Source organism: Anolis carolinensis, chromosome 1, assembly GCF_035594765.1.
Source record: "Anolis carolinensis isolate JA03-04 chromosome 1, rAnoCar3.1.pri, whole genome shotgun sequence".
Lineage (NCBI taxonomy): Eukaryota > Metazoa > Chordata > Lepidosauria > Squamata > Dactyloidae > Anolis > Anolis carolinensis.
The window spans coordinates 313,633,979-313,652,475 of NC_085841.1; the positions used below are offsets into that span (position 1 = coordinate 313,633,979).

The 18,497-nt window shown below is 38.1% G+C and overlaps 2 protein-coding genes across 3 annotated transcripts in view; one reads left to right on the forward strand and one right to left on the reverse strand.

Annotated features, from left to right (window-relative positions):
- dnajc17 (DnaJ heat shock protein family (Hsp40) member C17) overlaps positions 1–18,239 on the forward strand; it is a 21,998-nt gene extending 3,759 nt beyond the window's left edge. The window contains exons 3-11 of one of the 2 annotated variants that reach the window (XM_003224771.3): positions 842–900; positions 2,186–2,273; positions 2,485–2,567; positions 2,728–2,824; positions 3,017–3,066; positions 3,547–3,624; positions 4,667–4,747; positions 5,991–6,113; positions 18,036–18,239. In XM_003224771.3, coding sequence (XP_003224819.1) covers positions 842–900; positions 2,186–2,273; positions 2,485–2,567; positions 2,728–2,824; positions 3,017–3,066; positions 3,547–3,624; positions 4,667–4,747; positions 5,991–6,113; positions 18,036–18,158 — 782 coding nt within the window. In that variant the 3' untranslated portion in view covers positions 18,159–18,239. Of the gene's footprint in view, positions 1–841; positions 901–2,185; positions 2,274–2,484; positions 2,568–2,727; positions 2,825–3,016; positions 3,067–3,546; positions 3,625–4,666; positions 4,748–5,990; positions 6,114–8,574; positions 10,356–18,035 lie in introns of those variants that run through there. The other variant, XM_008116821.3, reaches the window with a different exon arrangement.
- c1h15orf62 (chromosome 1 C15orf62 homolog) lies at positions 11,888–14,516 on the reverse strand. The gene is made up of 2 exons (XM_008116819.3): positions 14,123–14,516; positions 11,888–13,269 (listed from the first exon to the last, which is right to left on the reverse strand). The coding sequence occupies exon 2, from the start codon at positions 13,161–13,163 to the stop codon at positions 12,618–12,620; it is 546 nt and encodes a 181-aa protein (XP_008115026.1). The 5' UTR covers positions 13,164–13,269; positions 14,123–14,516; the 3' UTR covers positions 11,888–12,617.
- Positions 18,240–18,497: the final 258 nt, after the last annotated feature.

The window sequence follows — 18,497 nt, forward strand, 5'->3', positions numbered from 1 at the left end:
CCTAGCATAGTGCTCAGTGTTGGGGGGTCACAAAAAATTTAGCAGCAGTAAAAGATTTCTGAATACACCTAGCTGTTGTAGATATTTACACAAATTGGTTGTGTGGTGTCTACAGTGGATTATACAGAAGAAGCTTCAGCTGTACTTCATAAAAAGGAAAATGAGCCTGTTTAGCAAGCCTTGCAAATGCTGATTTGTTATGCTGATTTGTTATTAGTAAATGTTTGATTTTCAAACCTGTTTTATATACCTACTGTTATGTAAAATGATTTTGAACCAAAAGGAGCTCCAAGTGGAAAATGTTAAAGAAACCCTGGTCTAGCGTAGCCCTTTCTCTAAGCAAGCATAAATATTTTCATTAAGGTAGCCTTTAATTGGCTGTGGAGAAAGGGACTTTGAGCAACTGGGTATTATACTTTATAATCAGTGTTCTTTCAGTTGCTTCAAATTCAGTTGTATTTTAATAATTGTTTCATTGCATTTTAACATTATAGTTTTCTGCTTTTATCTGCCCCATTTGGGGAGAATGACAAGTAGAAATCAAATAAAAATAAGTAGTACAGCATGAACCACTCAATTATTTTTGCCTTGAAAGATCTGTAGAACATGAAAATGAGATGTGTAGAAGCCAGCAGTTTATTCCCAAGAAGGGGCAAACTTGTTGGGAGTTTGTTATGTAAAGGGAGAAAATGAATCTTTATAGTGGGAATTGATTTTCAAATTTTATAGTTATTGTATAAAACCTTTTTTCCTGCAAAAATTATAGTTTCAGATATATATCCAGGGATTGTAAGCAGTCTTCTTTGTTGTTTCTTAATGTTTTTCCTTTTCTGTCCCTTAGCTGAGCTTTTCCATCAGTTGTCCCAAGCATTGGCACTTCTAACAGATGCAGCAGCAAGGGTGAGCTATTTACTTCAATTTCATAACTTCAAGCATATACAGGAATACCCTTGAATCAATGTGTACATGAGTGCTTGAAGGAATAAAAAAGCACACACACTGACTTCAGCTACTACTTCGTGGGCCAATATAGAGTCACTGGTTGCTTCTGATGGGTCCGGTTGCATACAAAGGGAATGTGCGACCAGGGTTCTATCTATACTGTCATATAATGCAGATTGAACTGGATTATATGAGTCTACACTGCCATATAATTATTCTATCTGCATTATTATAATGACAGTTCAGGATGACGGGAAATCTACTATCAACAATGTTTTTCCTTACACAACAGGTATTTGAGAAGGCATGGATTTTACAATGAAATAATGTGCCCATAAAATGAATACATATAAGAAAGAGCAGGGGCCTTTTTTTACCTCTTGATATCACATGCAAGAAACTAATTGCTACTATGAATTTCTACTGTGAATGCTTCACAAGACAAGCGGCACTGGTGGTGCAATAGTTTGCCTTCATCCTAGTAATTTCCTAAAAATTTTAAAAAATCAAAGATCTGTTAGTACTTGTGCACTTTTTATAACTGAGCAAATTGGGTCTTTGGACCATAATAAAAATTGATTGATTGGGAGAAAACATGTTTCATTTTAACCTATTTGGTACTGTTCCATTATCTGGACAGAGGCTACAAGTGGGCTCTAGACAGAGCAGGAGGTTCATTTTAGGGGGCAAGGTAGTTGAAGGAGTTAAACCATTTCCCCCTGTTTTCCCACCACCCATGTCCCGTTGTTGAAACAACCATCGTTTATGATATGGGAAGGGGGGGGGGATAACCAGCAAAAATGGGGAAATGGTTTTCCTCCTTCAACTCCCCCCTCCCCCCATTAAATGGACTATCCTTCTCTGTCTAGGCCCCCTTTTGGAGTCCACCCGGATAATGGAACAGTACCATCTATTTTAAACATTTTATATTGCTTTTCTCCTGAAAACAATGTCCAGAGTGCCTTAAAAAGAAACAGTGTTGATAATAGTTGGTAGCCAAGCAGGATTATTTTTAACATAATGCTGTAGGCTCATTCTGCTCTGCTTTATCCTACCTAAAATCAAGGGGGTGTAAATGGTAGCTGATCTCTCAGCTGTTTACATTATGCTTTGGTTAACCTTGGAGAAAGTTTACACTTGTCTTTTTTCTTTTGGTTTCCTTAGTTATATGATTTTTGCATATGTGATTATCAATTTCATTTCTTTCAATATATCCTTTGTTGCTTTGTTGTTATTTTTCCAGGCAGCATATGATAAAGTAAGGAAAGCCAAAAAACAGGCAGCAGAAAGAACTCAGAAACTTGATGACAGGAGGAAAAAAGTCAAGCTTGGTAAGGAAATCCAGAATATTACTTTTTCATAGGAAGCAAATGCTAAGGCATGGCATCCTTTTAATTGGTTCATGGTAATAATAATTTGTTTCCATAAAATTGTTTTTAAAATAAGATCATGATGTTGCAGAATTATTTCATGAACTGCATGCACACTATTTCATATAAAATATCTATGTTTTGCTGAGTTTTTGAACTTTTTGTGCTTCAGATCTTGAAGCCCGGGAAAGAGAGGCCCAGTCTCAGGTCAACAAGGAGGAAGAAATCCATATAACTAAGACATTGGAACAAGAGGTAAGGCTAGCATACCAAATAATTTTTTTAAAATGTTGGTCAGAGCATGTACATGAAACAATAGCTACTTTGATCTGCAAAAAAATGTGAAATTCTGAGATCTTAAATTAGAGCTTCAGAATATATAAAGAGGCAGCATTGTCACATTTTTCCTTTTTAGATTCGACGGTTACGTGAAGAAGGATCCCGCCAATTGGAAGAGCAACAGAGACTCATCAAGGAGCAAATCCGACTTGAGAAAGGACAGCAGGTGCATGGTAAGGCCAAGCAAGATCAGAGCCTCTGGTTATGCTAGCTGCTCAGTTTTTCTCCTTCAGTAAACTTGTCATGTTTGTTGTCAGTGAGTACTTCTTTTTCTGCTAAAATATTTTAATTGAATAAAAAGCCACCTTTTGCTTCTAAATTGTTTGTATGGTATAACGTTTCCTTTTTTCTTTTTCTTCTTTGAGGCAAACAAGATAGGTATGGAGAGGAGAGCAAAGGAACACCCAAGCTCAAAGTAAGACATTCCCCAAAATCTGAGCTATGAAGAAAGATGAGGAACTAATGTGTCATTCCATCAGTAGAAGCCACACGGATCACCTCCAGCCTCCCAGAAAGCTGGACTGTCCCTGGCATCCTCGCTGCTTAGTGGAATGATCACTAACTTCACCTTAATGTGTTCCTTGCAGTTTAATCTAGAATCTAGGCACTAGAATGAAGGTAATTACATCTGTGACTTGGGGTAGTGACAGATTGCTAGATGCTGCTCAGTGTATGTACCAAATTCCCCATGTTCTTAAAATGCAAACTGCTTCCTATTTGTGGGACTACTTGTACCTGTTTATATATAGTCTAGAATATCTTTTAGTATGCCTACACATATTTATTTTTAAACCTTTACTTGCAACATATCTGTAAAATCAAATGCTAGATTCCCTTCTATGTAGCTCCCAGTATGCTACTTACATGAAGATAATGTGTCACTTTTTTCCATTAGCTGCGATGGAAATGCAGTAAAGAGGATGAGACTAAAGGCGGTTACTCAAAAGAAGTTCTTCTGCAAATTCTACAAAAGGTTCTGTTCTAAAATGCTTCTTCCCTTTAGTTAGTTTTCTGTTACACTAACTATATTTACAGAGGAATTCAAGTTTATTGTGCTGTGTGCTTATCCACACAGCCTGTTTGCTTCTGTCTCACTCTACCTCCAAAACAAATTATTTAATTAGAAATGGTTTATTCAATGTATCCTCTGAATCTGTGTTGTATCCATTGCAAGCCAAGATACGCTAGAATTTTGTTTTGGTTTGTTTATTATAATTTATCATAAGAGTTACATTGTGTTCTGCAGCAAAAGGTTTCAGGGCAAAGCTCTTTAAATAATTTGAAACCATATAGCAGTGGTTCTCAACCTGTGGGTCCCCAGGTGTTTTGGCCTACAACTCCCAGAAATCCCAGCCAGTTTACCAGCTGTTAGGATTTCTGGTAGTTGAAGGCCAAAACATCTGGGAACCCACAGGTTGAGAACCACTGCCATATAGCATTTTTAATCAACTTACATCATAGTAACTTCTTTAATACATGTTTGTTGGCAAAGGAGTACTGCCAAAGGAATGTATTAACTTGCAAATTGTCTTACAGTTAATATATTCCTGAATCTTGATTCCTGAATAACTTTTGATACAGTGATTTGACTTGATTCCCCATCCCATGCTTTTTTACTATTACTACATTTTGAAGCTGTTAGATCTTCAGCAACTGATTGGTTGTTTTTGTTTGCCTAGATTATTTCAGCTCTAGCAACTGCAGTTTTTGCAGAAATAAAATTGACAATCAGATAATATTGGGTTTTTTCAGAAGATTATGATGTATGAAAGTCAGTGAATTTTGTGTCTTCATTTCATCCACTTCAGTGACTCACTAGTTGCCTTAGTATATCCCTGTAGAGTGCAACTCAACATAAATTACTCTTTGCCAGTATTTTTCCCTTATTATATTACAGTTTTTCTATCTGTACTTGCAGATTTCATCCAGAGCTTTCATATCATAAAACATTTTTATTCTCCTGTGGACTTATTTCTCTCTTCTCCCCCCCCCCCCCCCTCTTTTACTCTTGGCAGTATGGTGAAGTACTGAATTTGCTGATTTCAAGCAAGAAGACTGGAAGTGCAGTTGTTGAATTTGCCACAGTAAAAGCTGCTGTAAGTTGTGTGTGTGTTCTTTGGAATGCTGGGATTTGTAGTTTGGAAAGGTATTAGCGTTCTCTGACAGACAATGCTAAATGCTTCAGAAAAATACTTATCCCAGTCTTCCACATGATCAAGCATGGCAATTCAAGCAACCACAAAAGGATAGAATTATGTTGTGTAAAAACTTGATGCAATAATTGATTGTTGTTCAGTGCTAGGCAAGCTAGAGCTGTTTTCATGAGAAAAATGTTAAGTAAATGCCTTTTTTGTAGGGAACTCAATCTGCATGAGTCTGACTTTGAAAGAGTCATTACAGCCTTGCTTTCACATTTGCAATTTTAATTTTTGCAAATTTGATTACTTATGGGTTTGATTTAAAATATTATCTTAAGGTTTTTTAGATGCTCCACTGTGATTCTGTGGTTGACTTCCTCCTGGCACGGTAGAAGGAACACTTCTCTAGAAATCTTTGGGTTGTCAAGTTATATGAACTATCAGAGAGAGAATAGGAAACTTGTAGTTATGTTTTCTATTTTGCTTTCGTGGGTGTACTTTTTTTTTTACTCTCTTTTTAATAGTGCTTATCTTTCCATCTTTTAAAAAACTGAATCTTTAGGTCCTCCAATGTGATTCTGTGGTCATTTGGAAATTGGCCATAAAGTCATGGTGGGAAACCTTGACATTTCTAGAGAGATATTCTCTCATTTTTTTTATTTGGGGTCTTCCATTTTCACAGAGGTCCTGTGCCCCTAACCCCAGCAAATGTGCAGGGTTACCTATAATGCATTTTTATGAGACCAAGCAAAGGTTTGTTTGTGATGAGTTATACTTTTCACTATTAATTGTTTAATATAATATTTTATCTATATTTTTAAATTTGAAAAAATCCATTTAATGTTTAACTTAAAAAAAACTTAATCAAATCTTATCTGTACTGTCCAAATAAATGTTAGTTAACGTTTCACTCCTCTTTGAAGAAATCTGGATTCATTTTACTTACCTTGATTCTTGTCTCCCAAGCCCTTCCTTGTAACAATGTGTGTCCTATCAGATTGAGAGAGAGAGGGAGGCTGTGGAATTAAAATTTTGAGAACCTAGTTAGGGGTTTGGGAAGGAGTTCTGTTCAAGTTTAGATAAACGTTTCACCTAGCGGTTACAGTTATATTCAACTGTGGCGTTTTTGTTTTCAGAGGTTTGGTTAGGAAAGCATGCTTTAGCGAAATGAATATAATTGCAGACTTTTGAATAATTTTAGGAGATGGCAGTGAAAAATGAAGTTGGACTGATAAATAATCCTCTAAAAATCACCTGGCTGGAGGGCCAACCACAAGGCAGCACACTATATGCTGATGGCAGCATCCAGCCACGAATATCCCAGGTAAGCCAGTGCAAATTACTGGTGCTGTATCTGTATGTTTATCTGTGCTGTAGGGAGTGGGGGAAATGTTTAACTTCTGCATTAGCTTTATTTTTGCACTGTTGAATAAAACATGTTTAGTAAACTGTTTTTGTTGGATTTATAAGACTTAATTCAACCATAAATCTGCCTTGATTTTCGAAATCCTATAGCCATGATGAGAATTAACTGAGCTATTGCTTGTTAAAATTTCTATAAAACCATGTCATTGGCATTTGTTATGTCAGGTTTGGATCATTAAAGGTGGACCTGTGCCATTTATGAAAAGGAAGCCTGGGAAAAAGATGAACATGAATATCTTCTGTAAATTATATTGATTACATTACTTTAGCATTTGGGTTGTGCTGTTAACGTCTATGTAGAAGTCACTGCATTTTAAGGAACCTGTCAGTTAGACACACTTTGCAGTTTCTGAATTTTGTCACATGGTTTTCTTCACAAGATTTGTTTCCGGGGGTTTGCCATTGTATTCCTCTGAGGCTAAGAGAATGTTACCTGCTCAAGGTCATCCACTGGATTTCCATGTCTGAGTGAAAATTAAATCCCAGAGTGAGAACTAAAGCAAGCCTTTTAAAAAAAAATTGCTAGGAAACCCCCATGAGAGTGTTGTCACAGGTCAGAGTTGAGAAACCACTCATGTGCATTTGTGGGTTTCCCAGAGGCTGCTAATAGTTACCGTTTAAATAGAGTTAAACTAAAGAGGAAGGTTCAATTCTTTCTCACTCCCTTGGTGAGCTACATTGTCACATGCCAGGGTAACGCAAGTGTAATTGCGTCACTTTTGGCTGTGTTATATTGGGGGTGGGGGGGTTCTTGGTAGGAGGGCTTGGAGGGCTCTGAAACGATGTGGAAATAAACTGATGCATTTGTATCTATTGCCTGAGTTTCAGATAAAGCATTGCTGGAAAATAACACTTTTAAAACTAGAGAAATGGAAATGGGAGATTTGCGGAGCAGGAAAATATATTGAGTTTGGACTAGGTCTCTGGTAGTTCAGAGTTCACATTACCAAGGTCACCTGCTGGGCTTTCATGGCAAAATGGGGATTTGAACTCTGTTCTTCCAGAGGCGTAGTACAGATGAAAACTGATGCATTTGTATCCATTTGCTGAGTTCCAGATAAAGCATTGCAGGAAAATAACACTTTTTAAAAATTGGTTTAGTCAGAGGACTTTGGGTAAGCTTCATAGTCATTTTTCAGGACCCTAGTTGGTGTTGTATCTCAGCCTTCACCTGAGCTTTTGGGTGAGCCTGAGGTTGGTCCTGTTCAGCCTGTGTTGTGCCTGCACCTGACCTATCAGATGAATCTGGGTTGGGGCCTAGGATTCCCATACAGCCGGAGTTTGATAAAGCTGCTGTTCCTGGCCAGTCAAAGTTTGTCCCTGAGGATTCTGGGAACAAGCATACAATGGTTTCAAGCAGGCAGCTTGAACCGCATTCCTTGGGGGAGTCAAGGTCGAACCATCCCTTGGCAATGGGCATTTCAGTTGTGATAAGACTAACGAGGTTGACAGAAAGAAAGCTATATGTCAACAGAGACAAGAAAGGGAGGGTTTGACATGAAGCAGAAGGCTGTTAATGAGAAAAGGTTTTAAACAAATTTCCCATGGAAAGCAGCCTTGATTTCAGCTTTAAGAGGAACTGCTTCTGAAAGAGATTTTCAGAGGTGGTAACTTTGCTCATCGAGCGTAGTTCCTGTTCATGGACTTACAGAAACCTGTTTCTTGTTCCTGTGGATTTTTATGCCAAGTACATGTAGCATTGTATCTTGAGTTTTATTCCAGTCCTTGTTCTTGCTCTTGGGGAATTTTTGGATTATCCAGTTATTGTTCCTGAAAGTTTTGCAGTTTGGATTCCTTGTTCCAGTCAAAGATCCTGTTATTTGTTCCAGTTTTGGTCCTGTTCCTTGGACTAATTTTGATACCTTGTTGAAGACTATTCTTGTGTTTGATTTTCATGGACACTTGCTTCAAGACTCTCAAGTATTTTGTACCTGATGGACTAAAATCTTGTTTCATTGACTTTGAACTTTGATTTGCTATTGCTTACATATATTCTTCAATAAACCACTTGCTTTGCTTATAGTTTGGGGCTCTCGTGTGATTTTGAGGTGTCTCTGCAGTCTAGGGGTGAAAAAGTTGGTATATTTGGCCATGAGCCACTCTTTGCCCACCTCTATATGAGGTCTGTACCTGTGCTCTCCTCATTCATTCTCTTTGTGCTCCCTGCTGTTAATTCAGAAGCTTAGTTACACGCACACCTTTGATCATGATCTGGCCCCTTTGCTCTGTGGACATGGCCTGGATAACTTCTTCAGTGGTGCGTAGGTGGGAAAGTAGCAAGTTACATACTTAATGAGCAGGTGTTCTGGTGACTTCTCAGGAGAAGCTGTTGTTTACATATGCTATTGTTTTGCTTGCAGGTTTCTTGGTACTTGATTCAAAGTGGCATTTCCTGATAAACTACCTCTCAACTTCCTGGAGGCTTTGTTGGAGTCTGGGTGGCTCCAGCTTGTGTACACTTGCCGCTCTCTGTGAAGGTTGACTTCCCTATCTGATTCCACAGGGCTGACTGTTTACAGACTCAGATAGTCTTGCCTGGAGTGGAATAGGTAACAACCTTCTGACTGGTTACCTTGAACTGGATGGAATCCATAAAGAACTCCCTTCACAACCACACAAAGCTGTCTCAAGTAGACCCCCCATAGAAGTCCTAGTTCTCAAGCTCCTTTGTAAAGGGTGAAAGAGCAACAGATGATGCCAGTCTTGTTTGCATTTAGGTGAAATAATTTTGGCTACAAGTACAGGCAGTCCCCAAATTACAACAAGATAGGTTCTGTAGGTTTGTTCTTGAGTTGAATTTGTTTGTAAATTGGAACAGGTACATTTTTTTCAGTGTAACTCCAGCCTAGATAGATAGAAAGATAGGGAGAACGAGAGAGACAGAGCACGCTTTGGATAGCATAGGGAAGTGTTAACACCCCTGTGGTGTTTGTTTTGCTGCCTGAGTCCCTGTTCAGACGTTTTCACCTCACTTTCTGTCCCTGTGATAATTAGATTTTGAAAAATATTGCTTTTTGTGGAAACAAAAAATGAAGATAAAACTTCATTGGAGACCCCCTTTCCTCTTGATAGCTCTTTCAGGGGTAGATTTCTCTCACTTCCTATTGTCTCACTCCCATTCTTAACTAAGAGTCTTTTGTAAGTCCAATATTTGTAACTCGGGGACTGCCTGTACTGCTTCTTACTAAATCTCTAGTTTGTGGTTCAGTTTGACTTGGTTAGTTTCCATTGCAGTGCTTTTGACTGGGAGGCTGTAGTCTAATTGCTGTATAAGATAAGTACATCTTGAGCTGAGGGGTAAAGAAACCTGGGAGCCTCTGATTTATGTCCATAGCTTTCTATTGGTGAGAGAGTTGCAGTCATTATGATCGTCTAACCTTCAGCCCTGCCAAAATGGACCATTCTGTTTGAGCTCTTCAATTCCTGTCGTAGGTTTTATAAGACAGAAGCAAATTGGGGGACACACTGCAGTTCAAGTCAGGTCTTCTAATGAACACTGGTGCTCAATGGATTATTAGCCTGAAGGAATAACACGGATGAAATGAGACAGAAACCGGTGCTTTTTCCTGAAGGAGGAGTTTTCCTCTTAGATATTTAACAGGAGAAACTGATGGTAGCAGCCTCTACATTGATTAGAGCTGAGTTTATTTCCCTGAGTTTATTAACAGTGAGATGGATTTGCGTCCTGAGGGGTTTTTTTTTTGAAAGAAATACTGAATTCTGTGAAAACTGCTTTGAAAATTCCCAGAATTGTGCAGAAACTGTAAAAAGAACCAAGAATAGACTTTGGGTGATGTACTTTTGTACTTTTTTCGGTAATGATCAAAGTTCCAGTTTAGCTAACCCTTTGATAATGAAAACATTTTCTTTTCGTTATCCCATGCTGTGAATGTGCATCCCCACCCTTTCTGTTTCTGTAAAATTACTCCTGTATGAACTCACATTAATTCTGTCTAAGACTACACTACTCACTACAGAACTCATTTGGAATTCAGTAGACAGAACTTGAATCTACATGATCTCTTTTTGAGCCATGTTATTTGTCCTCATTGTATCTTATGTTAGTATTCATCTCAGATTATTTCTTTCCTCAAAAATTTGTAAGAGTCTTGACATTAAAATTATATTAGCATTAATTCTATTATTTTCATTTGCCTTGGGATTGTTCTGTTTTCTGTTACATTCACATCACCATATCACCCGTCGGCTTTCTAATTAATAACTGTGTACTTCCTTCATGCTTGAAATATTTTACAGTCTATCAAAGAGAAAATCCAATACTTTCTGAGAGGGCAGCTGAGAAGTAATGGGATATTTCCACTTCTCTCTCTTTCTTGACAGATAGAGGCCTTCTTAGCTCAATAGCTGTGTCAATTTCTACTGTTGTTTCTGTTTTGCCCACAGCATTCCATGGATAATTGAGGCTAAATTGAGACATTTTGGAGATATGGCAGAGGAAGCTGTGGATCCATAGTCTGTGTTCCTCTGAAATATCGCAAAGTAGATACCATTAATTAACTTCCATTGTTTTCAGTGTGGGGGTGAAAAAGCTTCAGACAAGGAAAGCAGTGGAAAAATCCTCCCCTGTGTCCCATCCTTACTGTATTGAATTTGAGAGGCTTTAACTGCAGTAGCAGTTCCAATGGACCCATACAGCCACCATTCTTTGGATTAATCTACATTTGTTCCAACAATAATATATTTGCTTCTGTTTCGTATGTACTGTCATTCTGATCCTAAACAATTGCACTTAAAGCTGCATATTCTTTTATGTTAGAAGCATGACAGAATAATAACTTCTCCAAAGATTGTTCAGATTAAACAGACATTAATCACATCCAGTAATAGAGACACAATCCTGTCACTCACAGTGAAATCAAACTGCTGTCACTTTTTGCACTTAAGATAGGAATAATTTTTGCATGCTAGTTGAAAAGTCATGATGCTATGTAGAGTACTGCTGCGCCCTTGAAATGCTGCTTACCTAAGCCTTTAAGCTGAAGTAATAAATCCTTAGTTCATATCTGACTCTGACTTGATCATATTGTTCAAGCAGAAACTGAAGCAAGAGCAAAAGTCGCTTAATTAAGAGCTCTTGACATGTATTGGGTTTTTCCCTTAATGACACAGTAAGAATCTCAGCTATGCAGAAGTGGGTGGAGTTCAGAATTCGATACAAGCATTAGTTCAGTGGTGAGACAGAATTATGTGTGACACTGGTCACGTGTTTGAACAGGCATTCCTAACCCAGCTACTTTTACTTTAGAGACAAGCCCATTGTGGATCCCCCGTGTAGAAAGGCCCTGTATTGTATGGAGAGATAGACAGAAGCAGTGGAAAAACACTGAAGGGAAGATAATAAATTTTAACTCCCCCCCTCCCCCCCCCCCAACTCCAGTGAAATTCCACATATAAAGTAGAGGAACTGAACAATAAAAGCTCAATTTAAGTCAATAACTTAAACTACTATTAGAGACACCAAATTCTGACCTTGGGCCATAGAAATTCTTTTTCTTGTAGGAAATCCTAAGATGTAGAGGTGGAATGTGCAGTGCAGAACAGTAGCTGTATTACTTTTCCTTTTCTTGTTTTTTTAGGGGTAACGATAGGTATTTCTCTGGGATCTGCTGCTAAATTAAGCTTTGTCCATGAAAGTTAAAGGAATGCTATGGATATAAAATAAATACTTTTAATAAAGACTACACACTCTTTCATATTTTTCACTGTAATATTCATAGCATCTGGCAGAAGCACTTTTTCTGCATTCACACACACACACACACACACACAAACATACACATTCCCAGTGATAAATACAAAGCATAGCAATAAGGCTTTGTGGTAAGACTTTCCAATAGCTTAAACATATTAATTAATGAGAATTAATTTAGAGAAATGTGTATTGATGTAAGGGAAGCAAAGCTTCATATTCATTGTCTCCACATCATTAAGCACACTTCTAGGCTCTCACCTTCATTATTATTATTATTATGTTTATTTATATCCCACTTTTTCTCTCCATAAAATGTTCTGTCTTTGAAATAGTCTCTTTGAACTGAAGGCATGAGAAACTTAAGACTGCTGAGAGTATCCAAAGAAACCTCTCTGTTCTTATGGCACAGTGCCTTATGCCACACCACACACGTTTTGGCTCATGGTCCTTTGTTTTGGCATTCTGATACAGTTCAAATGTAGCAAACCTTTTGCCTGTCCATGAAAACAAAGTACTTCAACATAATGGGGGGTAGTCTTGAAAAGAAAGATGAACAGCAGCAGTACCTGTAATTACTAGTCTATGGAGCAGTCTTCTGCTAGTGTACTGTGAGATCTCAATGAGAAATAAAGGACAAAATGTAGGTTAGTGAAGAATAACCAGTAGTCCGATAAGGTTTCTTCCTCTGATTTAGCTGGAATTTAATAGCAAATTCTGTTTCCTGAGTGTATGCAAAACATCATCAAGGAGTGAGGGCCCAAAATCCAGCGTGAAGGAAAAGAAAGGGTCTGATGGATCTAGAAACGTTTTACCAAGCCAAGAAGATGTTTCTGAGGAGTACCAGGTTGTGTCTTGATTCGTGCAAAGTAGGTCAGGTGATGTTTGAGTTGCCTTATGGGAATGATGTAAGGTGATTGGAAAGGAGAGGTTTGCAGAAGAGGAATCTGTGTGATCTATTATATTGGGGCAGCTGGCACTGTCCAGATACAGCCGGGGAGGCTTTGGAGGTGGCTGTGGCTTCGTGGCTAAGTTTTGCTCGCTTTGGCATGATAAGTAGGCTGACTTCTTCTTCAAGTCCCTTAGGAACTCCTTTTGATTGTAATGTCCAGAACAGTCTATTGTTTGACTGTCGTGATTTAAGACAATGACTTGATTGCCTAGTTTCTTAGGTCTTCTGAATGAGAGGCGCTTGAAAAAACCTGAGGACCTGATGGAGCCTCTCCGCCAAGTGTCCATAGTGAAGGAAGCAATAAGATGGTGGTGATAGTTAACTGCACAGCGATGGCAAAAAGTTTTGGTCTCAAGTTATAATGAGGTTTTTTAGTCAATCAGCTCCTACTTCCTAGAAGGGAGAGAGAGAGAGAGAAAGCAATCTGGCTCGTCAAAATAGACAAACGTCCCCTTAGTGCCTATTTAAACTTTAAAAGTAATAGGCAAGGGTTAAATTAAAAATATTTTTTGCTGTGCTAGATTTGTTTTATGTACACTACATGTGCATTGGAAATCTTCCCTTAAAAGTGGTCTAAAGTAATTGTTAATCAAAAGAATTTTGGAGTAAATACTAAGTAAATATAATATTCTTCTCTTAAAACCTACAAGTAAATAGGCACACACAAAAAGTACTCCAGCTATTCTGTCTTTTAGGTTTTCAGATAAAAATCATGTATATTTCAACTGCTTCAAACTATACTTCCAATTCTTTTTAAAACTGTTTATCTCTATTCTGCTCTTGTATAGAATTTTTGCTTTGTCATCCTCATTTGACCAATCATGTTATCGTTTGTTTGTTTTTGTTGTTCTGCCTTTTTTCTTCCCTCTCATCATGAATTCAGGCACAATTGCCATCTTTCCCATATCCACTTCTCATCACTTCTCATCTGTCATTCCTTCATCTTAGCCTCCCATTTGTCTTACTTTTGTAATTTTGATATGCAAGCACAGTTTGACATAAAACATAGACTTGCCAGATCAACAGCAGTTGAAAATCTGTGCAGACAGACCATTTGTCTAACAAAATCACCCAGATTATAGAGCACAAGACTGTGTCAATATTTTTTAAATATTCAGTATTACACAGTAAAAAAAAAATACCATTGGCCTCTCATTCTTATTAACAAAGAGCTGCTCTTGAAGGATTTGTCAATCCCTGGTGGGACTCAGTAGTCATAAAAATGAAATATAGGGTTAATACTTACGGTTAGATGGACCGACACAAACATAGCCAGGAGGGGAAGTCTGAAAGATGATATCCAGCACAGTGACAGCATACCTGTTTCAGTGATATTCTGCCTTGGCAGTGTTAAAAAGTCCACCCAATATATCTTTTTAGTTGTCTTTCTCTAGAACGTTTTCTTCTGTGTTGTTCTTCACTCATCCCAGTCAGCTACTCGTATGTTTTGCGGGTGGTAATTCCTTTGTGTGTGTTCTGTGCCAAGCCCTTGCTGACTCAGTCGCATCAGAAACTGGGATTTACACTATTAGTTAATTGCCAAGGTTTCAGGAAGTAGGTGTGTAGAACTGACGCATCAGACCACATCTGGTGCCTCAGGCAAATTCAAGGCTTCTATGGAGCATTTGAACTACTTTCCTTAGAATCAATGAGAGGTGAAAGATAGGGAAGTACTTATAATAACATTGAATAACATTTAGTTCTATGTGTCTAACCCCAGGTTCAGGAGTCTCTTTTAATTCCAACTATTGTTAAAAATGGAATCACCCCCTAATTTTGAAAGGAGAAGTATAAAATGATATGTAGAATTGGAGTGCTTGTGACTCACATAGAGAACCATGACAGATGATTAATAAACCTGATAACCCAGAAGCAATCTGGAACAATCTATGTGTTACATTTTACTGCTTAGATGTAGGTGAGCTGTCCACTAAACTTGCCTTTGTATTTTTTCTCATGGTGTCAAAAGGCTAGAGAAACTTGGACATTCAGTAGCAACATCTTTGATTGCAATAAGATGGAAATAACTTGAAGGCATAAACTGAATAACTTGAATCTTCCCTTCACTCCAAATGTCTGCTTTTTAACATAAATATGATCTTTGTTTTGGAAAAGAGCTTATAATAGCCCACCTTGCTATAGTAAAATTCTTTGTATCCTTTTTCTTCTATAAGAGATACATTTGAATTTAATGTTTTTATTAAACCCTAATTTCCTATCATATATTGAAGGTATTTCCAGATCAGTTCATGCAAAGAACTCATTTCTTGATGTGATCTTCTGTAGTAGGCAGGATTCGGATTCGTTCTAGAAAGTAGATCCCCACCCGGCTATGAAGCCCACTATGTATAGCCCTAATCTACTTCATACATTTACTCTTCAGATGAAATGTGTGTGCTGGAACTCTTACATCTGCAGATCTAAATTGCTTAAAGTCTGGGTAGCATAAAATTATAAACAATAATTAAATTGCTTAATTTTACATTTTTAAGGAAGTACTGATGACATTTCCTAATTGTTCTAGGAAAAATATTTCCATTGATTTGACGTTAACACAGGAGCTCTTTCATTTAGCACAAGCAAAATTATGGTAGCTATTAATATAAAGGGGGATTTATGATCGTAATTAGTTGTTTCCTCTTCTCCTAGACCAAGACAACTTCTTATAGTTGTCTTGGTCTAGTGGTCCCCTTGATCTTCTATATTATAGAATCTGTTGTTCTTGTGTGCCTTCAAGTTATTTCAAGTTACTTCCATCCATGCTACGGTCAGCGAAGGACAAGAGGGATCCTCTCTCCTCTGCAGGAGTCTACCGGATACCATGCAGATGTGGACAAGTATACATAGGGACCACCAAACGCAGCGCCCAAACAAGAGTCAAAGAACATGAAAGGCACTGCAGACTAATTCAACCAGAGAAATCAGCCATAGCAGAACATTTGATGAACCAGCCTGGACACAGAATACTATTTGAGAACACAAAAATGCTGGACCATTCTAACAACTATCATGTCAGACTACACAGAGAAGCCATTGAAATCCACAAGCATGTGGACAACTTCAACAGAAAGGAAGAAACCATGAAAATGAACAAAATCTGGTTACCAGTATTACAAAACTCCAAAATCAAAACAGTAGATGGGAACCAACACAATAAGGACTTGACTGAACAAAGGATGCCCCCAGGCAAGGGACAAAACATTTCCAATGCCAATTAGGGTGATTAACTGAAACATTAATGCTGGCTCCCAGTGACAAAGAACTCTTGCCACACCTTGGACTATACACAGATACATATTCTTTCCTTTCCTTACTTAATTTATCCATACCTCACAACCTCTGAGGATGCCTGCCATAGATGTGGGCGAAACGTCAGGAGAGAATACTTCTGGAACATGGCCACACAGCCCGAAAGACATACAACAACCCTGTGATCCCGGCCATGAAAGCCTTCGACAACACATATTTCCATCTTATTGCAATCCTAAATTGAACTTATTATGAGCAGTGGGTAGGTGGGTTGGTTGGTTTTTGCAAGATTTCTCCTGAGGGAGTTTACCGTTGCCTTCCTCTAAGGTTGAGAAAATGTGACTTAGCCTCAAGGTCACCCAGTGAATTTCCATGGCTAACTATGGATTTACACCCAGGTCTCCAGGGTCCTAATCAAACACCACACTGGCTTTTCATGGAGTATATACTAATTTGTAGAGTCTATACTAATTTATACAATCTGTAATTATAAAAGGGCATATTTACCTCTCAGAGTCACAGCTTCAAGACTTTGAAATCTAGATACTTTAACAAACTAGTGTTGATTGTTACAGGGGATTAATTAACTTGGATTTAAATGTGTTTGCCTGCTTAAAAGCCGGAGGGCCCATCTTTAGTAATTAGATAATATGTTCCATAACCAGCATGTAACTTTAAATTCAATACAGTTTGAAGCAAAGGAAGGAAATGTCTGAGGGATAGAATTATAGCATTGCCTCTCCACACCCACTGACTGGTACGGTATGGGCAAACTCCAATTTCATAGGGCTTGAATACACAGAAGACTTATCTATAGTCTTCAGCATCTATGGCCTCTCTCAAAAGTGGGGGGCATAGTATTTTCAAATACGACATGTGTAACCTAAGTGAATGCAGGTTCTTCTGCTAGTATTTTATAGAAGTAGAACCAATATTCAGGATATTGTGCTGTTCTACTACTCAGGCCTCCCTTTTCTAGAGAATCTGTAATTAAATTTTCATGTTGCGGTCTCATTAGGATTAAAGTAACCTGTTGTGCTCCTTTTCAGGCTGGTGCTATTCAACTCATAGAACTGGAAGAGAATAATCTCATTTGTGGACACATTCCTAATCAGCCAAACCTTTAAAATTATTGTTGATTTTGCTGCTTATGTAGCATGCATAGAATAATTAAAGATATGCAGTAAAGATCTTTGCATCTTTTTAAAACAAAGGGTATATTTAACTTGAGACAACAAAGTTAATCTAGGGTAGCATTCTGTCTCAGAGATAGATGCCTCTGAACAATTTCAGGCACAGTTTCAATCCTTGGAAGCTTACTGCATCTGAATATACTTTCATTAATCACTCAGGTTACATCTAATACTGATCAGACTACTATTAAATGAATCTGTCTGGTGCAAGTGCTCTCTCTGGCTCGAGCGCAAGTGCTCCATCTGGCACAAGTGCTCTGTCTGACGCTTGTGCAAGTGCTCTGTCTGACGCTTGCGTGAGCACTCCACTTGACGCAAGTGCTCCCTCTGGGCTGCTTGTACATTGAAACGGCACTTGGAAGTTAGATCAAAACCCGGGCCAAGCAATGGCTCATATGTCGAAAAGTATGTATGTAGAGAGGTTCCTCTATAATCTTAAAGGACTTCCAGTTGTATGTGATGAATATTGTTTCTTCTTCCTTCTTTGTTTGAACTGAGCCAAAAAGACTGATAATGACTTGCTTATTGTGATATGGATCAGATATATTGCCAGTGTCACAGTTGTCTTCAATGATCTTGTGTTTATGTATACTGTTGTGAGATGCACTCTTTCCTTGCATATGTGTGGCAAAGGGTGATCTTTCTCTTTTAATAAATGTTATGACTTTGGAAAAAAAGAATTCCACTTAACATTAATTGCTGTGACCTTTTCTTTAGGATTCAGTAGTCTCAGAACGGGATTATGAAAGCCTTGTGATGATGCGGATGCGCCAAGCTGCTGAGAGGCAGAAACTTATTGAGCAGATGAAACAGGAAGACGAGGAAGAGTCATACACGTAGTACAAAGAAAAAACTAACATTATTTGGAGCTTTTGGTTATGCTTCTTAAATTAAGTCAATAAATATCTTTTTTCAAAACAACTGTAATTTTTTTGGAAAAATATAACTGCTCATCCTGATTGATGAACATTATCTGCTGGGAGTTTATATGAAGACCACTGATGTCCAGCTTAGATCTTGACAAATGATGACCAACCAACCCTTTTGAAACAAGAGCATATGCTGTACCTGCTCCTGATTATGTTTCTCTTCCTGTCAACAAAACATGAGCCAGGGTACCTATAGTTTGAGTTACCTAGAAACTAAAAAATCCATCCATCCACCCCACCCCACCCCCAA